The sequence below is a fragment of the Ctenopharyngodon idella genome, chromosome 12 (assembly GCF_019924925.1).
Source record: "Ctenopharyngodon idella isolate HZGC_01 chromosome 12, HZGC01, whole genome shotgun sequence".
NCBI classification, from domain to species: Eukaryota; Metazoa; Chordata; class Actinopteri; order Cypriniformes; family Xenocyprididae; genus Ctenopharyngodon; species Ctenopharyngodon idella.
Window position 1 is genome coordinate 27,035,076 of NC_067231.1, and position 27,445 is coordinate 27,062,520.

A 27,445-nucleotide genomic window follows, 5' to 3' on the forward strand; every position below is an offset into this window, starting at 1 on the left:
AATAGCAATCCAGAAATTCGATTTGTCCAAAATTTGATGGGATTTTTTCTTCTTCTTCGTTCTTTTGAACTGTGGTGTAAATCATAGATATTCTGTAGGAATATGAATGGAACATATCATACCTGACTGTGCTTATGTAGTGATGTGTGGATAAAACTGGCCAAATCTATTTAAATTGTTGTTTTTGCTGGCACAGCACACATTTCAAAAGTGTACTCGGTTGGGATCATTACGGTATTAAAAACCAAAAATCTCTTGTTCCAAAAATGTTTGTACATTGTGAACCTAATTATGCTGTGTTCCATTCAACATGTCAATGTTAACATCTTGAAACTGGAAATGTATAAGTATGCCATCTGAATTAGGTCTTCAATTGGGAAACTCGTAGTAGCAATCTAGAAATTCGATTTGTCCAAAATTTGGTGGGATTTTTTCTTCTTCTTCTTCTTTCTTTTGAATGGTGGTTTATATCATATATGATCTGTAAGAATATAAATGGAACATATCATACCTGACTGTGCTTTTGTGGTGATGTGTGGATAAAACTGGCCAAATCTGTTTACATTGTTGTTTTTTCTGGCACGGCACACATTTCAAAAGCGTACTCTGCCCATCGAGTTGGGCAGATGGAGAAACAGAGACAGAGGCATCCATCGCAGCTGGCTCTGATTACCGAGTGTCTATCCGTTCTTTCAGCATCTTAAGGCACGCTTTGAGATATTACTCGAAACCAGGAAGATCCAATGAAGCCCAAACAGATATAAAGTTCCAGACTTACTCAATCAATACTTGTCATTTTGGCAGCTAAAACTTTGATTCTTTTTTGTAACGTAAACGATATACAAGGTACCAGATGTGAATGAGCTAATTCTTGCTTCTCAGCACAAGCATCCTCGTCTTTACTCAATGATCTCCATCTAAACCCCTCACAAAAGAGCTAAAGGCTCTGTGACACTCTCACATTACACACATGTGAATATCTGACATGCTTTTGCCACCCACCCTCCCTGAGAACGATTTTCTTTCCCTTTTTTCCCCCTGGTCTCACTCTTTGGACAAGGAAGTTTACGCCTGGAGGATTCGAACACAAACCAAGTGTCATTTGTCCTTCAGTTCTACCCACCCAAGTGGTGATTAGTTTGGTTTAGCTGCTGGCTAAGAAAGCAAACCAATACAGTAGACCAAACAAGAGACCCAACGCTGGAGGGCAGAGCAACGCTCTGATTGGCTGCTCTTCATTATGTCCAGCTGGAAGGTAAATAATCAACAAACACTCAATGAGGGACAGCCTGTTTCAGCCCACCACTTTAATCAACACTTAAGGAATCAAATTGGATTTGCCCTATCAGAGACAAATAGACTCCAGATTGTGTGTGTGTGGCTGTCTCATTCATTGTAAGAGTGTCAGATATTTATTGTTGCTAACTCAAAGCCTACAGTGATATATATATATATATATATATATATATATATATATATATATTCAGTTTTGGTATGATTTATGACAAAATAAATACTACAATAATACAAAAATAAACAGTAATAACCTAAGACTTGTTTCTTTCAAAACATGTTTTTGTTACATTCAAAATGTTTTGGGGTCGAAGATCATTGCAAAATGCTAATAACGGACTTGGCTAGCAAAAATCATCGCACAACACCACATTATTTACAGCCAGTAATCAGTGCACTTTGTGCCAAGAATGATATTTTGTTCTGAAAAAACAATTGATCACTATGATTTTTGTCATAACAAAGCAGAACTATTGAGTTTGAACAAGCCAATGTAAAGTATAAACAAAAATTTGGCTAATATACAGTACGCGATGTTCTTGCATCAGTATGCGAGGTGGACACAGAGCCAGTGTGTGTGTTGGGGCCGTTCCACTTAGTAATCATGTAGGTCTGGCAGAAGAATGGCATTTTTAAAGACATCCCTTAAAATCTGCACCCTACTGAGGCCAGTGGTTTCCTCTGTCATTACAGAAGTGTAAACTCCTGGATGTGGGAGATTGAGGGTAATTTCTTACAGATGCACAGCCTCCTCTGGCTCTCGACATGGAGATTTAGGGAGAGGGGAGATCCAGCCAGGATGAGCTGGTCCCAAATCCAGGTGGACGAGCTCTGACGATTGAGTCACTGCAAACGCTTGCGAGCATGAGTCTGTCACTGAACGCAGGTGTATATTACTCATCATGAGCTTATCTGGAAATTATATTATTATTATTATTATTATACACAAATGTTCATGACATACTATACCTATGTAGTCATTGGGTTTGGTGCTGAGCTTTGCACACACACACACACAGACAAGAGGCCCAAAAATGACGTCTGTGGTCGGCTTTTATATTTTAGGGCCTTTACTGCTTTTTTAATGGTAGAGAAAGAGGGAGTGTAATAGAAAAGCAATTAATAACCCTTGACATTTCTCTTTCAAAACATGTTTTGGACTAGTTCTTATATATTTAGGACCATTTTGGGTTAAATATCAGAGCAAGAATATCAAATATCATTGCATCACATAACATACAAGGAAACTGTAAAAGGGAATGGACCGCCATGTCTGCCGCATGCCTGCCAACTCCTAGGCCAAGCTCTGCTGTTGTTTTACATGTGCTACTGTTCCTTTTCTCGCGCATTGAAGGGCAGAGGTACGATACTTTTTCATTCAGCATATTGAGCAGGTCTCTGGACAAGCCAGCCAGCGGTTTTATAGTTAATCAATACCAATCCATTCCCAGCCTTGATGTTAAATAGGGATCAATACAGGCAAGCTGTGACTGGATCTGATTTCAATTGGTTGGCCAAGCAGTGGGTTTTAATCTGAAGCTAAATCAGACAGGAGAACATAAGTCAGGTGAATTACAACACTCCTTTCCCAGCACTAGGAAACGCCTGTCATATTTTATTATCGCAGTCTGGGCAGGTTTATTCACCACCTACGTTTTTTATTTATTTATTATTTCGTTTCATTTGTACGAGAGAAAGAGATATACGCTGTTGCTAAAGACTAGCACACAAAAAAAGACAAGAAAATCCTATTTCTCAGCTCTGACGGAGTGGGAACCTGCAAGAACGGCTCCTTTTTTGTCTCTTCTTAAATGATTGATTCAGAGAGACTGGACAGATCGATGAAGTTCTTAAGTTCAGTACGCTTCCCGACCAGAAGATCATAAGGATCACATAATATCTGAATTAGTCCACCTGATTCACACAGATCAGAGATCTTGTGCTACAAAGAGGGCAGCGGTTATTATAGACAGAAGAAAAAACTCAACCAGCACTTCAGCTGCCTTTTTCTACCACTCTTTGAGGTGTATAACAGTACCCATAATACTCTTTTCTCATCCTAAATGTTGCTCCCCATCTTCAAAAAGCTGCCTTATCTATCTGCGGCCATTGAAATAGCAAGCTCTCTGACGAAAGGCCCGCCACATATTCCTGTAGATAAGTGTTGTCAGCCACCACACTTTTGCTAAGCCCTCTGAAATCCCACTTTCAGGAGCGAAATCCATAAAACTCATCCGAGTCTAGCGGATCTAATGAAACATGCTAGCCCCTATAGCACTGATTGATCAGCCAGCGGTCAAAGCCCTGGCCCGGCCGCCCCGGTGTCCCGCTCCTCTTGTGGTCCATCTATGATGATAAATTAGCATTAGATAGGGCCTAATGAGTTTACTAAACATTTGGGATTTGCGCTAATAAACTGGCAAGCTAGCAGGCTAGCAGTGAGAATGAGCAATCCCCGAGCAGCCCCTTATCTGAGGGACATGACAGTTAAACCACGCGTCCAATCTGCCATCGATTCATCATCCTGGCGCCATTGTGCATTCTTCACGAGAGGATAATTATGCAGCGACTGCCTTGGAAACACAAGTGTTTTACACAGAGAGCGAGGCCTGACGTTGCATGCATACCATGGTAAAGTACTTCAAAGAATACAATGGTTTTTACTAATCTTTTACTAGCAACAGTGCCGTCTAAAGGAATGGAGCAAGAGCAAGTCTTCATAATGACATTCTAATGAACATGCAAATTAAAAATGCTTGCGGCATCTGTCAGCAATAAGACAGAGACTAAGATTTATCTCAAAGTTTGATTTATCTAGCATTAAAACGTAGGATTGTGCAGCCTAACGGCCTCGTTTTGTGCATGCAAACAATTTAAGAGTTAAACAAATATTTAGCATGGCTAATGATATTCTATCAAGTTGACTCACAGCAACAACAATCAATCAGCATCACACCCCATATTTAAAACAATGTAAATTAGCGGCAGCTTTGAGCAGAGTAAACGGCTGATGATGTGTGCTGGATGGCAGACGGGGTTCTGGACGCTGTAATTGCTGGGAATGATTATAATGAGGGTTTGGGAAACTTAAGCAGAGACTCACTTATAATGATAAATAGCCTTGAGCCAGTGCGTGAAACGCGGCCTAACCTCTCAACTAAACCACTCTCTGCTGACTTCTGGGCTTGAGTGTTTCTCGTCTGCTAACCTAAAATGTAATTCAACATCATATCGAACTTCACAAAGGGCAGTAAAAGACAAGTGCATGCAGAGATATACGTACCACATCCCCTCCAGTGCGAGCGAACGTAATCTACCCTCGAATGTTCATGTGAGATTCGAAAAACAAGATTACGTTTTCAGCAGAATGGGCCGTTGGCCGATAATCTTTTGACAGAGGGGCCTATATTTAGAGATAACTTGTCAGCTTTAATAAATGATAGTTATTTGCTGCAGTTTTTTTGAAGGTTTCAGAGCCGATGGCCCCTCCCGGGAGCCCATGGGACGGGCGACGGCCAAGGCCCAGTGCCTCTCGCGGAGAGATGCTGATGGCGCGTGCCCAATGTCCAGATCGCTGTCCTGCGACCTCAAATTGGCGCGACCAGCACCATGTCCAATACAATCCTCACACTGTTTCCTAACCTAATCTCAGCGGTGTCACACGACAGATTGCCACATTCGGAAAAATGGGAATGGAGGTTGGGTGGGTGGGTGGGTGGCTGGGAGGGGGTGGTTTAAAAAGAGAAAAGACATGGGAGCTTTGTGTTTTTTTGAAAAGAGAGAGAGATCGGAGGGACAAGGAACGGATATTTCTTCCAAGAGAGACGGCGCGCACTCAACACCCTGATCTGATTTACAAACTGCTCCTAATGGCAAACAAATGTTGTGGGTGTGTATTCGCGAAAATGAAAAGAGAACTGTACGGATCAAGCCAACATCTACCGCAAACCAAAAGCAAGTTATCATGCTTTTACAGCCTAAAACAGACACACACACACACTGACACAGTGTTAACAGATTCAAACAGGACGCTCCATAAACACGCACATGTAAAATAGACAATGTGGCCTAAAGAAACCAAACACGTCAATTTAATTTAGCACGAAAACATTCTGCTGTACCGCAGCGCCCGAGAACTAGAAACAACTGCAGAAGTAGTCAAAATAATAATAAACATTCGATTTAAAGCATTGTTAGCTATGTGCACATAAAGCAGATCTGTTTTGAATCCTTTCACGGTGTGAAGTTTGAGCAAAACAGGTTGTGCTGTGGAAACGGGACACGTTGCCCGCATTCACAGAGGGAAGCGTCATGAACTTCGGACATGCATTCCAGTCAGTCCTTCCTAAACCACAACTGATTCAATTTTCCCGGTTGTTATTCAAAAGGAACGTGCACCCGCGCCGAGCTATTGTGTGACAGCACACCCTCTCCAACTGCCCGGGGTGAGTTTTTGTGCTCGTCTGCATACATGTGTGGAATCACATTTGTAGGTGTCTGTCGATAATCGTGCTTTATGCACGTGAATATTTGTTGCATGTGAATCCATGCGTGCATATGCATGTGTGTGTGCGTGTTGACACACTCAGCGGGGGTTTTCTTATAGCCCAACAAAAGGGGAGTGTTGTTGCTTTGTGCGCTCAATCAAATAAAAGGGGCTTTTTAAAGCACATATGTCCCCTCCACGAAGTCCTGATTAGACTCTCAATATCTCCACCAGACACACACACACACATTATGATGCTGGTTGTTGTAGTAAAACTATCATTTTTTACAGTTCTCTTCTGCTTTTGCCCCAGTGCAGCTTTCTCACCACTAAGAGTGTGCATGGATTTTGTCTCTCACTATAGACTCCTCGGAGCCGATGTCTTCCGGTCGCAGGGCCCATGCAACACATCTTACAACAACACAGTGCAGGGTTCCCTCCTGTCTACACATGCTAGAGCCATTTCCCCCTTCCCTCCTCACACACAGACCCACATGGCACAAAAAAAGGAAACGCACACATTGCCAAGTACCATTAGCATGTAGCGGCTAAATCAAGACCATTAATGTCCCTTAACTCCTAAACGATGACGATTTAAAAATGAAAAGACACAAAAGTCAAAACAAAAAGCTGCTTAAAACAATTTGAACCTTAAATCTTGAATGTGCAAAATGTCGTCATAGGCACAGAGAGCTTTTCTCATTGGTTAAATTACAAAGACAAGGTGACATCTCTCAGGCAGAAGAGAGAGAGAAAAAATTGCTTATGGCACTTTTAAAACTCAAGGTTCCTTTGCAGCACTTTTTTTTTTCTGCCTTATTTTTCACTAGAGGGGTTTATAAAATGTATAAGTCCCTTCAGATAAAAGCATCTGACAAATGTTTGGAAAATGTAAATGTGAAAATGTTTTGCTTTCTAAAAGACCAAATAACTTGTTTTGCTATTGTAATCAGGCAGCAAAAATTGTTGTGGACCTTATTTTTAAAAGCGCACAAGGAGCAACGATTATTTTTAAGATACAAAAGTGTTTACCTCTGTCCGTAGAGGACATTGTTGTGGAGAAGCCTGCTCTGGAGTTGTGTGCTGTCGGACATCTGCTAGGCCTTGACCCACTTCTACGTGTGAGCAATGTGTGGCAGCGCTAAGGTTTGGCTTTTTGACCGCAGAGGCTGTTTCTCATTTTCTGTGTGAGTGCGAGCTGAGTGCTAGCTGCCAAGGGCAGGTTAAGCTCTCTGCTTCTCCCCTCCTGTAGATCTGGCATCCCTTCAGTTCCTCGCATAAAAGGTGGCAATCTTCATTAAAACCTCTTACAGACAACTGTCAGTTATTCACAGTTAGAAAGAGCCAGCTGTTCTCCCTCGCTCTCTCTCTCTCTCTTGATCCCTCTAGTGAGACGGAAGTCACTAGTTCATAACAGAGGAGTTTAGAAGCGTAGTCGGTTCTGAAGAGTTTCAAGGTGACAGTGTCATCCACGCTGCACGCAAAGGCATTTTTGTATATCATTATGTCGAGGAGAGACAAAAGAGCAATTAACAAATAATTACAAAAGATTTTTGGTCTACATTTCAAACAAGCCAGCATAAGGAGAACCTTAAGTATGCTAATGACAAATCATTTGCATACTAGAAAACACTTGCTTTTTTCTTTCCATTTTTTTTTTTTTTTTTTTTTGTAAAGAAAATCCTCAATTTATTAATGCAACATGGTTTAATATTTAAATGGAAGACATAATAAATAATAATAATAGGCAGATGTGCCACTAAATTTAATTGCATTAGGTTTTTCTGACTAGGCCAGATATAAAAACATTGGGTCAGCAAATAATATGACCTCGGGATGGCTTTTCCCACCCATGGCGGACAGGGGCGGTCTTTAAAACTTGTTTGAAAACAGTCATTATTTTTCCAATTCACTTTGCTGCCTCTAGTGGTGCAGAAATGACACTGCACCTTTAACTAACACCCCACACACATACATTACAATAAGAAAGAGCAAAGAGACAGAATCAAAGCAGCAATTATGCTCTAAAAACCTGTGCAAGAAACCTTTTACACTACCTACACCAAAGCATAACACTTGCAGACATCTTACTATAGTCCTGTGTGAACACTTTAAGTAATTTTTCTTCTCGTAGTGGAGATCTACACTGTACTTTCACTTTGGCCACTGCTGGACTTGCTCATTGAAGGAAAAAGCACATTCTCTCTCTCTCTCTCTCTCTCTCTCTCTCTCTCTCTCTGATGTTAGCAGAGGGTTTGCTGACTGTCTCATAAATAAGGAGTTGCGGTGCACACCTGTGTACCTGCAGCAGTGGGGCTGTTACCTGGCCAGAGATATATCTGCTGTCTGCAACCTCATTAATCAGGTCTAATGGAGCTCCGGCGCTCTCCTCCTCTCACACGTGTGTCTCTGTGAACATAAACACACATATACGTGCATGCACATCCTCCAAGACTGCTGTGGCTCTATTGTAGATACAAGGACTTTTCGAATAAAACATTCATACACACACACGGTCCGTTGAATGTCACCTGGACAAGGTAAGATATAAATAAATAAAAATATTACTCTCGTGGCTGGAGGCAAAAGCAACAGTTCAAGTGCCCTCTACCGCACCGCTCAGTCATAGGCCTGTTTGGCCCATTTTATTTCCTATTATTATCAGACATATCAGAGACATCATCCTTTTATTTAAATAGCCTTTCGTTTACGTCAGCATGATTTGCTACTTGCTATTGCTAGTCAGAGTCACACGATATTAGAGGGAGGGACATTCTCAGTCTAGAAAGCATTTGAGTGGACAACAATTTGGACACTCTCAGAAAAACATGTAAAAATTGTACCTTTAGGGGAACAACAGGTTGTCGCTAGGACAGTACCTTTAAAAGACATCTTTCAACCTTATCTACTCCTAAAAGGTGCATATTAGTACCTTAGAGTAGTCATATATACCCTTAAGGTACTACTATAAACTCTTTAGTGGTAAGTAAGGTACTAAATGGCATCCCTAATACCCCTAAAGGTATCATTTTTGCACGTTTTTGGATATGTGCAAAATGAGGGCTCAGATTGGTGCATTAAATCTGATCAAAGTGAATTTTGTCTACGTTTAGGAAAATACAAAAGGACTCAAAGCTGAAAGACAAGAACTAAAGGTGCAAAAACTCTGCGCAAGGTGTGTGAAACAGGCCTTTCGGTGGAGGAAAAAGACAGGATGAGGAATTAACACTTAACACGGGCTTAATTACGGCACGCACGCGCCTGTGAAAACCTGCCATTCAAGTGCATTGGTAAATAAACCTCTCTTTACAGGTGATCCAAATGCGTCTCGCTCCAGACAGCCCTCTGTTCCAGCGCTGATATGTAATTAAAATCATCTCCAAAATTCTCCTCGACAGGACGGGCCCGAGCCAAAAATGTAAATGACATTAAGGGAGACAATGAATTGAATTTTGTTTAATGTCCCTTTTGCTGGTGCTAATTTACATAGCGCTTTTCCAACAAAAGCTCTGACCTTCTAAATGCTGGCATTTGCTCAGCTCTGAGAGAAGGCCTGTGTGTGGATGAGAGGGAGGAGGTCTTTTTAAGTAGCCTGGTCAGAGAAGATACAAACAAAAGGGCAAAAAAAAAAAACGGAGGAACGATCGGTGTTGGTTTTTCAAGATTAAAAAACCTGCAACAGGCGGAGTACGTACACAAATTTTTACCCAGCATATGGCTCCAGGAAGACCTAGCTAATAACCAAGCGCAATCCCTTCTGGAAAGGTATGAAAAAATTAATGAGTGTTTAGCTAAATCAGCATCGGGACCAAAATATCATGCGGCCTGAACAGGTGCAAAAGCCTCAATGAAATGAGCTACATAAACCGTCCTGCTACACAACTGTGTCTGACAAAAAAAAAGTCAATCTCATGAATTATTCAGTTGAGGGAGGGGGTTGGCTGTCAGAGGTCAGCATGTCTTGACCTTTCTGACAGGAAGTGAAAGGGAGATCGGTTGGCTAGGAAAACCCCGATCGCTCTTGAGTCAGAGAGGTATTATTAGTTCTCGGACCGATACGGGGGCGGTAAATGATCCAACGCCTCGCTCTTGACATGTGTGCTCAAGACATCACCTACAAGAGTTCGGTATCTAGCCGAAGGACTCCTCATTTCTGAGACTTAATCTATCTTTCAAAAATACAGATGAATAATCTATGGCGAAGCAGGGTTGGGTTGTGAAATATTTAAAGATCCGTTGAGGTTGAAATTTTGTAACAGCTGTGAAATACAACCAAGTTTTTCTCGTTTTTTTCCCCTTCTCCTTGCGAAGAACCTAAAGCTGCACCAAAGTCCAAGAGAAATAGTATAAACAGATGTCTGGCTTGACTACAGGAAAATAGGACACATTTGGAATGATAAGTCTCCTAAACTCCATTGAAAATGCCAGAAGCGAGCGGGTGCCAGTTATTGTCCAAGCCCGTGCCAACGAGCAGTATGCCTGGCCCATGTGCCATCTGGGAGAATGTGGCTGAAAACGTTATTGATAATGGATCACCAGATCTTCTGGTCACCATAGCCATGTTTAGCAGAACATTCTCTCCCTCTATCTGTCTGTCCGTCTATCCCCAGTCCAACCCAGTTAAATGTTTTGATTGTAATGCAATCGACCCTTTCTTGTCTGCACTTTGGATCTACTTCCTGTGCACGCAAATGATCATGCACATATCTTAGCTATGCATAAAACTCCCTCGTGTACTGTAACGTTCCCCTTTTTCCTCAGAGACAAGAAAAAAGATGGACCTAACAAGACATTACCCCACAGGATTGGTTTTGTGATTACAAATTAGCTTTATATCATACACCCCACCTGCACGAACGCTTCAGTCATTTGAGGTTCGTGTTTCCGTGTGTTCCGGGCTCTCCCGGCCGCCTTGTTCTCCGAGCGTTGGATAAAATCATCTGTTCACAGTTGTGATATGCAGACAATGCAGTCGGCTAATGAAGTACATCTGCTTTTGTGATCTGACAGAACGGATCGCCCCTCTATGAAAACGATCCTCTCGAGTCTTTCAGACGCCTCACAATCAAAATGTGAGCTTTTTTATCCACCGTTTCAACCTACCACAATATCCCTCCTTTTTGCCGAGTATCAGACTTTCTTTGCACTGTTCTCCTTTTCCTCTTTTACTAGTGTTACACATATTGTTCACCAGATTGAAGCACAAAGCGCCAAGACATCCGATCCATCCACCTCTATTTAGCCACCACACAAAGCCGAGCAATTTATGGGAAGAGTCAATGCGGTAAATATCTGTTGTAAAGTGTTCATGTTTTTCTTTAAAGGTAAATACATTGTATAAGCCACAGTTGGGAGAATCGACTCTGACTGCCTGAGACTCCATTCAGGATCTGCTAAGAGGAAGTGATATGTGTTTTATCTTCTGTTCAGAAAACCAAAACAAATCCTCCTCCTCCTCCTCCTCGCCGGGACTCCTCTTTTTTTTTTTCCTCCCCACCCCACTAGCTTTTCTTTCTCTTGCGGTTGAGTTACAGTGAGTGCATGAATGTCTGTCCTGTAACTAATTACTGTTCGCACACTGTCAGAGCTCTTCAGCACGTCTGTTTAAACAAGCTAATCATTTAATGCAAAGATAACCAAGGTTACTGAGATTGATTCACACTCTTTGAGAGTGTTTACAAAAGAAAATGTAAGGAACTCATGTTCCCCTCCAAAAATGGTTAAATACAGGCTCTGTTGGAAAACCTAGTGGGCTGCCTACACTGGCAACATTTTAGGGGATCACAGACACACATCATTATGCTCATTATGCTTTAGCATTTATGCTACCGACTAAGATACCACATTTTGATCAAATTGTAAGGCAGTGTTGCTTATTCACGGACAAGCAAATCCCAGAATGCAATAAATAAATGCACTTTAGTTCACCCCAAAATGATCATTTACTCAACGTCATGTCGTTCTAAACTCGTAAGACTTTCATTTATCTTCAGAACACAAATGAAGATATTTTTAATGAAATCTGCGATTTCTGTCCCTCCACTGACAGCTATGCAACTACCACTTTGACGCTTTAAAAAATTCATAAAAAGATTGTAATACTAATCATTATGAATGGAGTTGTTTAGTCCAAATTTTACGAAGTGTCACGATCGCTTTATATGCTGAAAAGATTGAATTTAGTCTTTTATTCAAAGATAAACATTCATTAACTCACACATCAGATATGGTAAACAGAAGCTCAAGCATGTCTCACGTTACGCATCACGTTTGAGCTTCCGCAAGAACCAATGAGGTTTGTTCTCGCACATCAAGCAGGTTCGGTTGAGCTTCTGTTTATGTTTGCTGATCAATGTTTATATGTGAATAAAAGCCTAAATTAAATCTGTTCAGCATATAAAGCGATTGTCACATCAGAAAATTTGCACTAAACCACTTAATTCATATGGATTAGTTTTACGATCTCTTTATGAACTTTTTGAAGCGTCAAAGTGGTAGTTGCATAAACTGTCAATGGAGGGACAGAAATCGCTCAGATTTCATTAAAAATATCCCAATTTGTGTTCTGAACATGAACAAAAGTTTTACGAGTTTGGAACGACATGAGGGTGAGTAATTAAGGACAGAATTTTCATTTTTGGGTGAACTATCCCTTTAAAATTAATTAATATTATAAAAGTATAAATGAAAATGAACTGTTTTACGTAATATTTACATGTGCTGTGCATATTTATGCTTATTGGAGTATTGCAGAATTAGCTTAGCAATATATTAATACTCTAAAGTATTCAAATGTGATTCAAATTTCTGCATTCAGCAAGTAGTTTGGATGCTGCCTATGTAGGAAGCAGAGCCATGGATAATCAATTAAATCAAATATTGATTATGAAGAAGCTATGTGAAAACAAAACATATTTATGTCTGCTCCAAAAGAGGGGGAAAAATCCTCACATTAATCAATTCACTCACACATTATTGTGTAGTACTGCAGGGTTTCCACATTACAACCACATGACGTGAGAGCGGGAAATGCTCAGACCTCCAAACACGCAAGCACGGCCATAACTTCTACACACAGTGCATGAGTCCTTTTTTCCGACGCTTCACACACTTCATGCATGGTGACTGACAGCGGCAACTGGTCACTGCTATTTGATTACTAATAAGAGAGATGTTCCCTCTGTCAGATACCAAACATTCCCTGCTAAGCAAACAGCTATTTCAGCAAGTCAAACATTAGCATTGCTATCCACTGGTGGCGCATATTTCGTTCCCGGCTTTACCTCAACCTCCAATCTAATTTCTCACTCAGTGGACAGACAAGTTCGTGATCGTGAGATAACTTTGCAACAGCTACGGCAAGAAAACAAGAGAGAGAGAGACACTCTTGCTGCTGGCAGCACTTGCTGGTTATTCATGGCTCTTTACAGCAGATGGAAACAGAGAGACTCCTGGCTTTATAGAGCAAGGTAGGCTTGTTCTAGCTCACTAATCTCCAAGAGGCCCAGACTCGAGCAGCCAGCGCTCCCTGTCACATTTACCGTTTCAACCGCGAGTCCAAGACCTGCCCTGCCGTAATCCACATATGTGCTGCCACTACAGGGATAATTGGACAAAAAGGAAGAAGTGTAAGTCTCGCCGAGTAAGTGTAACCTTGAGCCAGACTCACAAAGAGAAACATAAGCTGCAAAAAAAAAAAAAAAAGAAAGAACGTCAATTACCCACTCGGCGGGAGCCGTTGTGTTTGAACACGCTTTCCCTAATGTGATCAACATGCAACCGCCAACAGCCAGCCCAGAAACATTACTCATTTCCCACCGGCAGCACTACAGAGCGCAACGTAAAGACACCTTTTTGCCTCAAACATGCATGCTCGCAGACGCAGACGCAGTTGTGCCACAAAGCCAGTGCACTGTTTACAGAGAAGATAAGCAGAGCTGTTGTTCACAAATTAGGATGAAAGAGTTGTGAGTTTAAAACCAAACGCTCTCTAGATGTGGCGAACTGCCCGCAAGTCTTGAGGAAAGCGCTTCCCTGACAACTCACCAGCAATTACACGGTCCCTAAAGACACCCCCGGGTTTCCACGTCAACACACCTGCGCGGCACGCCGCACAACAACACAGGGCAAACCCAGGCCAGGACGCTGGGCCGCAGCGCCCTACGCTCGCACACGGAAGGCAGGAAGCAGATAGAGTCTTACCTGTCGATGATCACGGGGTCTGAGGGCGTTTCGTTCCTGTTTCCGCAGCTTTTTTTGTCACAACACCGACTTGGGGAGAAGAACACAGAGAGAGAGAAGACGAGACATGAGATGAGATATGAGAGAATCAGCAAACAGCTTGCATGTGTCTTTCGTCCTCGAGCACCGTGTGTTTAGATTTATTCATCTGACACGCTCTTTTTCTAGCTAACCGCCGAGGTGTTTGGCGTAGGTTCTGGCTGAGCCTGATGGTGTTGGTGGCTGCGGTTCTCGCAGATGCGGGCGGCGGGTAAACACGGAGCCCGGCGCTGTGGCTGAAGGAGGGAAAACAGCATGTTTTTGGTGTTTGTCTTAGTGCTGAGAGGAGGAGAGGGGGTGCCAGGAGGCTGGGAGGGGGGAAAGCTCTCTCTCAGCCCCAGCTTTTGTTTACCTCTAATTGTCAAGCTGTTGTGTCTGGAGAGGATGCAAGATGCCACCTTCAACCAGGATTTCTGTGGGGCACTTATTAATTACCAGCTCAAAAAGCCTCCATCAGTCTCCTACAATGTGCCAATGCCTCCATTTTGAGGCCCTGAAGATGCTTCCATTATGCTTTCTTTAATTAATGTTGAAATTACTGAGGAAAAAAAATGTTATGCCTCTTGAATTTAAAGAAGCCCACTTGTATAATGGTTACATGTCTAAGTGAGCTAAATTAACACCATATGGTATGGAAAACACGTAAAGCTCCTTAAAGCTGACAGCTAAAGTGATTAAGGTATGTGTATGGACCTCTGCTTGGGACTCGGAAACGCATCTGCGCGGTTTGACGCAAGCAACAGAGTGCGATGCATGCGAGGAACTTATCGTTAAACGCGGCTCCGCAAACTCTTAAAAGTTTGAAGCGTTATTATCTTGAGCGCAGAAGGATATGGCGTGACCTTTGAGCACGGTTTTCCGATTTTGGTGGAAAATTCAGTGCTTGCTTCCATACGTGTCGGGTTCTCTTCTTCTCTTGTTTAATGTCATTTTTTACTTTTAAAATAACCGCATGATTTCTCTGTGGCGTGTGCGTAAAAATCAGAACAGACAAAGTGGCGCACGGCTAAATTGCTGAGGATGAAAAGCCACTTTCCAAAAGGCCCGAGTACACACGCGCGCGCCTGCATTTGTGTGTGCGTGAATTTCAATTCACCCTCGATAGTAATAAAAGTCCAGTGAGATCATTCATAAGTCCGATGTCACCAAATGATGCAGTCAAATTTGCGCTTTTGAAGTAGAACTTCTGAAACTCGCAGAGCGAACCGTAAATCATTACGCATAAGCCGCCTGACAATTCTGAACATTTGGATTCTTTTCAGCGTATCCAGGCAGATCTATTCAGGGATTCATTGATTTTCTGTAAGGCTGATGCTCGGAGGCCTGGATAGGCCTACATCATGTGCGTTACGCATTTATGAAAACATGACAAGACATTATGGCTGATAAAACACAATTATGCAGTCAAATGTAATAGTTTATAATCATCTAAAAATGTTAAAAAGGTGTTTTTCTTACCTGCACATAATTTCGTGCGTGAGAAGAACTCGGCACATTTCTGGGTTTTTGTCTTGTCCTTCATAAATAATAGCCTTGAAATAAAAGTAACAGACATTTTAAACAAGAGGATTAAAATATAATAGTCAAAATATTAAACATAAAACTTCGCTTCTCCATCAAAAACAAAGTGAAATTGGACCTAAAATAATAAAATGTGGTTTTATGGTACAAAGTTCAGGTTCATCAATTATAAATCGACAAGAGAAGGTGCGTAAATAAAATCCATTGTTAAACAATGTTTTATCTGTAAACCAACACACATGCCCACACTCTAGATGGAGATAACCTTTGTGTTATTAATTTGCATAAATAAATATGATGTTTGAAATGAATATCAACACTTGGCCGGTCATTGCGATGACAAATTATACCACATGCATATCACTTTAGAAATGAAGAGTCGCATATGTTTCTGTTTAGATCTTTGCGCTATTTATTTGGGGAATGATAATAGAAATCACATAGTTGTCGCTTCTCCGACGCAGATGGCCGCGGTAAATAATACCCATAACCGTACACATCAACGCGGTTATAATCTGCAGATATTTAGGGGTAGAGTGCTAATGGGCAATCTGTTGTTTATTTTGAGCCGCTAACAATGATTTTTCTTTAGATAAAAAGCGGTGTCGGGGGGTACGCTTGAGTAATTTTTGAGCATTGGCTTTAACAGATGGCGTTTGGAGCTGTAGGTGCGCACGGGCCTTGCTGCTTTTTGCGCGTTCTGTCTCACTCTCTCTTTCTCTCTCTCTCTCCCTCCCTCCCTGTTTGCCCTGCTCCCGTTATGATGTACTGTGCAAGAGCGCACTCCAACGCGTCCTTCCGTGGGATCCGTGGGGCGCGTTGGAGTGCGCTCTTGCACAGTATATCATTGTAATAATAATAATAATAATAATAATAATTTTATACACAAATATATAATGTATACACAAACAGTATTGCTGGTACATATAAGTGTATGAAAATCCAGGCACTGCTGCAGGCCTATATTTACACATTAAACTGGAAATAAAAAAAATAAATAAAAAAAATGCAAGCATAATGTGCGTAAATAAGCACAGTGCAAAAATAAATTGAATTTAAAATATATATGAGAACTTATAATAAAGGATAGTCGCAATTAGGGCATTTTTGAAATTTAATTTGTCAAGTGCATGCTGAATCAAGCGTTGGTTTGACGTTAATTCTGTTAATGAATTTTATTATTATTATTTTTTTAAGACACCTAACAAATATACAATTCAAAACGTCTAGAAATTGCAAATGACAAAACAAGCACTGGCTTCAATTCATCAGACATTATTTGATGCATGCTTATTTTTTCTCCCTGCCTCTCACTGAAAATATACGGAAAACCATAAAGTGGCTGTTCAGCGCCATTGACTCTTTGATCATGTTCAGCTCCATTCAGAGGCCCCTCAGATAAAACCTTCATATTTTCTCTCCTGTGATGCCAAACGATGGATAAAGTACAGATAACAAGAGCCTCAAAATCAAGCTAAAGATCCGCCCTGTTCTTTACTATGAGAGGCTGAAATGGACAATGGAAATGAGCTAAGAGTGATTTCAGAGAACATCAGAGCACAATATGAACTCAAGTGTCTGTCTCACGCCTGGAGCTTTATTTTTATGCCTTTAACCAGATCTGATTACAGCACGACAAAAGTCAGTTTTCACGTGCGATATAAATGACACACGAACATTTAGTAAGTGAATGGCAATTAACAGATATTGCACTGCCAAATTTTTTTATTTTTTTTATTTTACAAAATCAATAAAATAATGTATGCATTATAATTTGTGTGCCTCAAAAGTACACGCATGTGAGCTATATATTGTCTCAGATAAAAATTAAAAAAAGTAGATTGAATAAAAATACAACCTAATTGAGCGCAATACACAAATATGGGTTTTGACTATTATATGCGAAGGCGAGACTGAGGCGTAAATTATAAAGAAATCATTACCACTTTAGGTTATTTTTGACTTTATCCTCAGAAAATATTTTTGATTTTAAACGAGTAATTTAAATGTATATGTTATTTTTATAAATTTAAATGTAAACACATTTTATGCCCTACACTATTTCATTAATTCGCAATGAATTATCAAGCAGCTACACGAGAAGAAAAACGTGGTAATGTGATTCATATTAAATTAAATCTGCTAAATAACCTCCCCCCATTAATCAGAGCAACCCGAAATGAGCCACGGCTTTACATTAACAGTGTCCACGTAAATATAACGAGGAATGACAATAAAATGCACTGCATCTCCAATAAATAATACAAATAAAGAAGAAGATGTATTATGGAAACAATGTAGCCTAATGTAAAGCACGTGCAACAGAAACGTACACACACAGATTATAAATCTAAATACACAGACACACGCAGGAGAAAAGAAAAGAAAAGTTCTTACCTGTTTTGTCATGGAATCGATTAACCGAACATAAAGATCCTGTTCTGTTCTGACGCCTGTGGGAAATTATTTTTGTTTTTCAGTGTGGAAAAAGTCTGGTGAAAAAAACTAAACAAAGTTTCCTCGGAAAAAAAAATAGAAAGTATTCTTGAAATTCACTAATAGAGAAGGTTTGCCGTCTACTAGAATTACATTTGTGGAATAAACTGAACTACATTTTTAGGAAAGTAAATGTAAGTCAATACGGCTCCATTGAGTGAATAAAACACTTGTAAATCTATCCCTGCTGAATAGAGAAATTTACACTTACCGTTGCTGTACAATAGTTGTAGTTTGTAATGTATCCCATTGTTAGTTTTTTCACTGTTAGGTTCCTGAAAATAAGCATTTGTTTGGGGTCAGATTGGCATTATTGGGTTGTTGTGAATTTATTTTTTGTATATTTATGAAACGCATGCATTTTTGTTTGTATGCATGTAAGGGCGAAACATATTTATCCAGCAAGTCAACTATTTCAATAGCATCTTCTATTTTAGTAGAATAATTCCTGGCAATAATGTGTATAATGCATATGTATTTTTTTTTTTTTTTTTTTCTGCGTGTGATATATCCATCAAAAGTGTTTTATGGCGCACGTGTTTCCAAAGATCTAGCTGTGGAAGTTTTAAGGTGAAAATTCAGAGCTGTATTCCAGAGTGGCGCTTACTTTCTCCTTTTCCACAAAGTCCACAAAAGCTGTCCTTTCGATCTCCACTGGCTGTCCCTGTCTGTCATAAAGCGCCAGGACGAAGTGGAAAAAATTGGATTTTCTGAGGTTGGATGGCGGTTGTTTCTCATAATGCGCCCGTGCCAGCCCAACTCCACTGCGGGGAAAACAAGACACCAGTGTGGGTTAAAACAACAGGCGTACACTGGAGAAATAGATAGATGTAGATAGAATGAAAACATGGGAGAATTCTTGATTTGTCACTTAAACTGTAATATGATGTAATGAACAGGGGAAAGCGGCGAAGAGGTGCATGGGGAGAGTGTAATTGATACATGGCATATTGGGGATTTAGGGGTCGATCTGAGAAATGCATTAAAAATCGGATGATTTGGCAAACGTACCTCTGGGCGGCCGTGTTCGCATCCACCACCCCAGCCGTGTGCATCCACGATCGGACCGGATTCATGCCACTGCCCAGCGGTTCCTCTTTCATAGTGGTCCCCCCTCTCGGTATATTTTCCTGAATCCCAAACATTAAAACAGTTCGCGTGCAACCCACTTCCAGCCAAAGAGATGAAATGAGAGTGTGAGCGAGGGCGCGTCGTTTCTCCGAGAAGCCCCTTCGGATAGCAGTAAGAGTTTGTTTGGGATTTGTCGAAAACAGAAGAAGAAGAAGAAGAAAAAAGCAGTCCCGACTCCTTCTTCAGTCCGTCCTGCGTTGGCACCACATGAACGACTCAGTGCGTAAAGATTCTCAAGCCTCTCCAGCAGCTTGTTTGGATAGATGGAGATCCTCCCGTGGAAGAAGCGAAGCGAGTCGCGCAAATATCAGGGATATTAGACTTGTTTTAATTCAGTTAAACATTTCTCGCAACTTTCTCTGCTTGTTGTTGTTGTTGTTGATGAGGATGATGATGATGGTGATGATGCTCTTAGCTTGGTGGCATCCTATAACAACAGCATCAAAAAAGGCTTCGGGACACTGCTGAATCCACCACTTCTGGCTCCAAAAGACAAATAAACGCGTAAATGATCACCGTGGAGGTGTTCCCGGACACGGGAGAGGATGATGAGGGGCCTTTAGCGCGTCTTTGCAGAATGGATGGAAGCATACAAAACTCAACCCTCTATCCCCCAGGACTGGAACCTTTCCCGGGAGCCAAAAACTCCAGACCCACGGGATCCACGCTGTCAGAGGATGACGCGCACGTGGGCGTGGCTTTGCCCATACATGGAGAGGGTTGACGCTTCCTGTCGCTGGGCTTTAAGCTTGGACCGTGAGTACATACACGACTAGAGTCACTGCTGCTGCTACTGCTTTTCCAGTGAACATCATGTCAAGTAATCATCAGAGAGGAACAAAAATGAATGATAATGAAAGCCCGCGAATTATAGGAACTATATATTCTGAGAAACTGCCATGCAAGTTTATAGAGTGCAAAAAAAAAAAAAGAAAAAAAAGAAAAGAGCACTGGCCACCCATCCGCCGGTTTCCAGAATAAAATTCTTACCGGGCCATCATCACAGTGACAGTGCCAAATTGACAAAATTTTATTACTCTGAAGTCGGAAAGGTGCACTGGCATTTTAAGACTAGATGTTCCTTATGATAAACACCCTGGGCATCTGCATAATGGCGTAATGCGCGTCTTAAATTATGGCAACTTTGACTGCTTGAATCAAACACGCACAGTTTGCGCGCGCGGAGCGAAGCGAGGCGATGTCAAACTCCTAGTCCTAGCGCGTACACGCGCTTAATTTTGTAAATTATTGCAGAATTACATCTGAAACTGTGAAAGGACTCGAGGGAAACATTGCGTCCACCCTCTCCTTCTATGCGCAAGAAGTAGGATGTCTTTTGTAATAAAAATATAATCATTTATCAGAACAATAAGGGTCATTTTTTCTTTCATTTCGTAAGGTGCTCGTGTCTCCGATATTGGCAGACTCTGCATGTATGTTAATATTTGTATTAATGGGCGAAAATGGAAGTCCGATGTTGGTTATCTGGGGACCCTGTGCGCTGGAGGGAGGGATGGATGGATGGACGGAGAGAGGAGAAGAGAGATGTGTTTTACACAGCAATCTATTCTGCTAGTGTTGGGGGTTAATGACTATTGCCAAAGATAAGTGAATTATCAAAGCTGTTGCTCTTGCCTCGACTCAAAATCCATCACATTGCATCGTCGTCTAATTAAATACGTAAGTAATAAAATTATATTTTACGACAATTTAAGATTGATATGCTTTTTGTCTTTAATTCGCAATGACTTTGATCCATGCATACGCTGAATGCCTCTGTGAACTTTAATGTTAAATGGTACTCTAGGCAGCAAATGATTATTATTATTATTATTATGCGTTTATCTTAATGTTTGTTTCACGTGAAATGTTCTTGTAATTATTGTTATCAAATATTATAATTACGTGTGTGCTACTAATAAATAAATCTAAAGTATCCGCAGACCTATTTGGCATGTGATATCGTTTTTTTTTTTTTTTTTTTTTTTTTAATCAAATTATTATTATTATTTTAATTCTTTTTCCAAACCTATATAACTTACCATAATAATAAATATTTCAGGTTTGCTAACTCTAGGCCTAATCTACAGTATCTCTAATACAGATTACACACCAAAGCGATTTCAATCTGATTACCAAATTAGGGTTTTAGTCTAAATCCCTTTAAATCTGATACTGTTGACTAGAGAAGTTCAACAATCCCATCGCGTAGGTAACGATCCCGTCCTAAAAAGGAGTTTTAAACCTTATTTGACAACAAATGCAGCTGCCCCTCTATTTTGGAAGATATTAGGCGAAAATGAATGCAAATCTGTGTTCAGAAGCCATCTGGCCGGAGACTGGAGAATCAGCTGCTCGCCTGAATCCATCTCGGCTCATTTCTGAGGCTCATCTGGAGCCCGGAGCCAAAGCGTGCAAAATGCGCTCTTTAATTCACCAACTTTCACTTTCACTCGTCGACGTTTGAAAATAAAGTGCGCGACAAATTTCTGTTTTATGACACACACAAAAAATCCGGCGCGTTTATACTGAAACCGATTTAATTGCGTTTTGCGTTTCGCAACTGTCAGATGTCAGTTTTTGTTATGCAAAACAAATTGTACCAGACTAAAAGAGCAGCTAAAATAACAAAATAGGGGAATATGATTGCAAACATAATAATAATAATACTTTGAAAAAAATAAAATGATTTGTGTATTAAATGTTTACACATTTAATATTATCTTTAATTGTTGACGATAATAAAAACTTGATACATTATATGTTCTTCAGATCAGTGTTTTGGTTTATGAGTTCTTTTTTTACACAACAATCTGTCTAAAAGAACCTCAAAATATTTTACTATGACAAAATAAAGCTTTTTGGTTCTAACCGGAACCTTTATTTTTTTAAAGTGAACGCCGCGGATTGAGCTCTATTCTGTCTGCCCATGTTAGATCTTATTTGGGGAGATGTACTAACCGAGAGCGCAGGACAAAGGAAAAGTTAGTCATGCAGAAGGTGTGTGTGGGTTTGAATAAGATTTGTTCGGCGTTGCCAAGACCTCCCGAAGAAACGACCCTCCTCCTTATTGTGTGTGAAGTGTTCCTTTTGTGTGAATTTACGGGGTGAGGCTCCAATGATCCCCAACAAATTTGCATTTAAATAGCGACATCAACCGATTCGCGTGCCACACACCAGTGGCTTTCCCAGATGTCAAGGCAAAGTCAGTCAGATGGCCAGTGCCCAGATGTCCCCTCCACGCATCATACCAGCGCACCACGACTTTCCTATTTGCATCTTTGCGCACGGCCAGATCTTTTAATCTTAAAGGTCTGGAGTAGAAATGACACCTGCAAAACTCTAGAGAAGCTGGAGGAGAGGCATGGCTATAATAGAATTGCTTGGAGAGGGTGAAGGCCTGTCTGTCTCCGACATCACAGAAAAGCGTTGACATGTGCGTTCGGGCTGGTATTGGCATTGAGACATGAAATTAAATTAGCAGTGCTGAGATTCTGGGTTGCGTAAAATCGGACAACTGACCACTCAGAGAGCACGTCATGTAGTGAAAGGCGTGAACCAGCTCATCATAACTAATGCATGGGTGCTGAAAGATGATTTACCTTAGGAAAATCAATCCGAGAGCACAAGTTTCAGGGGTTTAAGCGCATCTGCCAGCTCCAGACGTCCCAGTTCTTTACGATATGAGGCTATTTTCAATGGTTAAATTTCACATTTGCGTGCTCTTATGCTAAAACTCGAAAGTTATTTTTTTTTTTTTTTTACATTTGTGAGGGGTGTATTTAAAAGGGAATGTGAGAGAGAGAGAAAGAGAGATGGAAATCAAAGATGCGTAAACGTCAGTGCATGAATCAATCATTCGTCTTTGCATTTTTAAACTGTTGCATATGTTCCCTTCTCCTTAATCATGACAACTAATTACAGCGTTAATGATCAGAAAAGGGAAAAATGAGGGCAAATAAAATCTTGATGAATTATGTGCATTGCTATTAGAGTCAAGTCATCATTTCCGTTACAGTTTATTGTTGTTTCTGGCGCCATTATATATAGTTGTGGTTAACAAGCGCAGATAAATCATGTTGGCCATTTTATTATGTGTTTTATAATGAAACAACTACAAGTTATATATATTTTTAATTTACCCTTTTCCATTTGTAGCGGGTTAAAATAAATAGACAAAAGCAAATAGAATTAACTAATAAACATATATAAATAATAAAATATATGAATAAATAGTAGAAAAAAATAGACAAACAATATGCTTAATTATTTGCCTCGTCTAAAGCATCATTAACAATATGACAAATCTCATTCTTTCTCTCTCAAGAATGAATTTGAGTATCAGCCTAAATGAATAAAACGTGAAAATATCTGAATTTGTTTTCCGGAGGAAACTGCAGGAGCTTTTTGGCGGAGCAGAAGCGTTTAATCTTTGAGAGAAATTTGATGAAGAGCGCCTCCTTTCGACGCATCTGTGGAACAGCGTTTTAGATCACAGCACAATTAAACGGGGAAGAAGAACTCTAATCAATAGCCTAATATCGATCAAACATGAGCCAATCAGTTTCTGATTTTCTTTTAAAGAGTGCCAGAATTTATCACCTCACAACTGTCGTGCAGTGAACATCAAATAGTTGGGAACGACTTATAAACAAAAGGCGAAGTCTGATATAGTTATCAAATTTATAAACCTTATTTCGCAGATTAAAAATGTCCTTTTTCATGCAAAATAAATTAAATACACGCTTTTAGCAAATAAGATGATGCAGCTATATAAAATATACAAAAACGCCAATAAAAGTATAAGACGCGCTGTCGTTTCCAATATCTGCTGATGCTTTTATTTGCAGACAAAATAATCTCCATATCCAGCAGCATCAGTATCGTACAGAAGCACAAAGTGCATGTGCTGCAAAATGCATGTGTTATTTCTGTGTGAAACAGATCGTGCTGAGGGCACCTTCACTGTGAAAACAGGTTTCGATTAGGTAATTTTAGATATTGTAATTGGCTTTAATTAAACATGTATCGCGCTAATTAACTCAGATTTTTGCTCAGCCGCTGGGACTCTCGTGTCGGCTTTGATACAGTCGAGCAGATGTCCCAATACAACTCCAGTGACAATTACAAACTTCAGTTCTCTGGAAACGACTTCAAACCTTATATGCTGCCTGACGACATTAAACAGGTCACCATTCATATATGTTCAACATTTATTTATTTTAATTATAAGTAGCCTAATATTATTATTTTTAACTTATGTAGCTTAACTTATGTATGTGTTTCGAAATTTACATTTCAATTACGAGTCTAATCTGTTCTTTTAATATTTACATTTATATAAAATAATATGTATTATTAGTATTATTATTATTAGCGTTGTTTTATTATTGTTATTGTTAAAATATATAAACCGATTAAAACGTATAAACAATAACAACATTGATAATAAAATTAATTGCATCAAAAGTTAAAATTCTAATATAAATGATGAATTTTAGATTGGTAAAAATGTATGATTATTAATGATTAAATAATAGCGAACCATAATAATACCACTATTATCCTAAAGTTCTTTCTTTGTGTGTCAGTGTAACAAAGATCGTGATTCACAGCTGATATTAAATGAAAACAGCAGAACATGTGAAATGGGCTGGTTATGTCGAGGTTGCCATATAATAATTAGCATTTTCATTCTGCTGCTGAAATGAAGAGGGAGAGAGAGAAAGAGCCCGAGGCGCAGCTCCAGGCAGCACCTATAGAAAGAAAGGAGCGGAGAGCCATTCTACACAATTAACATGTAAAATATCCAGTGGAAATGGGCTCTGAAAAGAGACGGAACGGGTCAGCTCCACCTCATTTTAGCAGATCCCGTAAACTCTCGTGATTACAAAGTTTACCGGAGTAATTAACGGCGCGGGGCCATCAGCTGCACCTGCGCTCGGGGCCCCTACACACACAGTGACAGTGATAGAGATTATTTCCACACTCTCGGTATTAAACAGCTCACCCTGCAATGAGTTCGTCACCAGCAGCACGTCCTTCATGAGACGTGATTGACCTACTTTCTCCCAGTTATTTTCACAAATCAGACGCTCGTTGGGAGCTTGAACATCTGGTAACCGAGAGGAAGAGCCACCGGTCTGTCTATTCAGGCCTTTCTATAGGAGCTCAGTCACTTCTGCCCCTGTAGGTGAGACGATCTCGGGCTTTTCTGGCACGGAAAGGACCATTATGTGGTGCCATTGCCCCACCTACAGGACTGAGGGGTAAAAACAAACACCTTGTAGTCTGAGCCTGAGGTCAGGGGCTGCATCTGCTGAAGAATAGAATAGAATAGAATAGAATAGAATAGAATAGAATAGACAACAGATTATGCTGCATGCATGTGTAATTGTTTATAGTTATTATAACAATTCCTTTTTCCATTTAGGTCATTTGCCTTTTACTTTTTTAATCTTTCTTTTTTTAAATCATCTATTCACTAACTATTTAGAAAAAGCTTCCCTATGTAAAATGCAGTAACTACACTAATAGAACTGAGAAAAATGTCTATTTTCTCTCACTGTAAAAAAGAATTGTTGGTTTAACTTAAAGTAAGTTACCTGGTTCATTGAAATTGAAAATTTGAGTTCATACAATGAATGCAGTTGGTTTAATCAACAGAAACTCAAAATATTATGTTATCTGAACCACATTAATTATTCAAGTTTGGCAAAAGAAAAAAATTCGTGATAAATCATGATTTTTTTTTTTTTTTTACAGTGCTAAAACAAGTTGTCTACAAATGTAATTAAAAATATAAATATTTTATTCAAATTCATTTCAATAATGCAAATACAATAATTATTTATATTACTAAAAATATTTCCGCCATGTACACTGTAAAAATTATTTTCATGATTTATCACAACATTTTTGAACATAACATCACAACTTCAATAATTAATGTGGTTCAGATAACATCATATTTTGAGTTTTTGTAGATTAAACCAATCGCCTTCATTGTATTAACTCAAATTTTTAATTTTAATGAACCAGGTAACTTACTTTTTTAAGTAAAAACAGCAGTTCTTTTTTACAGTGTATACATTTCAGTATATAAAAAGTAAATGCTTACATGAAAGCAATTGTTTGTACACATTATAACCATTCTTTTTTCCATTAAGATATATCAATCAATCAATCAATCAATCTATCTATCTATCTATCTATCTATCTATCTATCTATCTATCTATATGCACACACTGCATTAGTATATTTTACTAATATATTTTATATATATACACTGCATTTCACCTGAAAGAATAATTCAGAGACAAGTCACACTACATTTTAATATAGCGCGTTGAGTCAAGAACATTGCGCTCATATTAAACTGCATTATGGAAAGTTTAGTGTTGATGGTTAAAGTTACAGGATTACAGACGTTTCTTTAGGAAACACCAAACCAACATTTTACTTTCAGGTTAAGCTGCCAAACAAAACAAAATCTCACTCAGTTGCTCGCTATTCTCACAATGGATGAGGCAAACCATGATGCAACGAGACTAGTAAATGTAGTCCACAATTTATCATTCGGAACTTCCTGCTATTTCCTGAGAGCACATCACCCAAACACTCCACATGACAGAGTCAAAAAGGTCAACGCTATGAAATGAAAACTACGGAGGAAAGAAATTGAAAATGTGAGAAATGACAACTCGTAGCACGAAGCGGGACTGTTAGTGACTGCCTTGCTGTATCAAAATGAAATTCCCCAGCTGCCAGCTCTAATAGGGAGGGTCAACAGGTCAAAGTTCACACAGCCCCTTATTGCTGTGTTACGTTGCAGTTTAAATTCCCAGTGGTGCTGGCGTAAGAGTGGAGGCGCACACTCACTTAGAGACGTGTCTTACATCCACATAATGGCAGGTCAGATTGTATCCAGGTGCATTATTAGCCCATACATTTTTAATTGAGTTACCTTAATATTGATATAGAGTCTGGTAGTTCATCTTCCTGATGTCAAATATATATCAAATGCATATCAAGCTTGAATTGTTTCAATAGTATTGCTTTGAAAAATATAATTTCACACACAAAAGGGCCATTTTTAAATTCACAAATGAATAAATGCAAGAATTTAAACTCTTAGAAAACACACTGGATGGTGATCGAATAGCTTTGACTAGAAACAGACTACAGTAGTGACAAGTCCTTTGGCTGTAGAGACGGGAAGGCAGTCTAAGTGTGTG

At 39.8% G+C, this 27,445-nt stretch overlaps 1 protein-coding gene across 15 annotated transcripts in view; it reads right to left on the reverse strand.

Moving 5' to 3' along the window:
• The window catches only part of ebf3a (EBF transcription factor 3a), a 104,872-nt gene extending 83,008 nt beyond the window's left edge, over positions 1-21,864 (reverse strand). For 6 of the 15 annotated variants that reach the window (XM_051915120.1, XM_051915113.1, XM_051915119.1 and 3 more), the window contains exons 1-6: positions 19,088-21,862; positions 18,684-18,840; positions 18,288-18,351; positions 17,978-18,033; positions 15,518-15,591; positions 13,982-14,050 (exon numbers count right to left, since the gene is read on the reverse strand). In XM_051915120.1, coding sequence (XP_051771080.1) covers positions 13,982-14,050; positions 15,518-15,591; positions 17,978-18,033; positions 18,288-18,351; positions 18,684-18,840; positions 19,088-19,221 — 554 coding nt within the window. In that variant the 5' untranslated portion in view covers positions 19,222-21,862. Of the gene's footprint in view, positions 1-13,981; positions 14,051-15,517; positions 15,592-17,977; positions 18,034-18,287; positions 18,352-18,683; positions 18,841-19,087 lie in introns of all 15 variants that reach the window. The other 9 variants (XM_051915118.1, XM_051915108.1, XM_051915117.1 and 6 more) reach the window with 4 other exon arrangements.
• Positions 21,865-27,445: the final 5,581 nt, after the last annotated feature.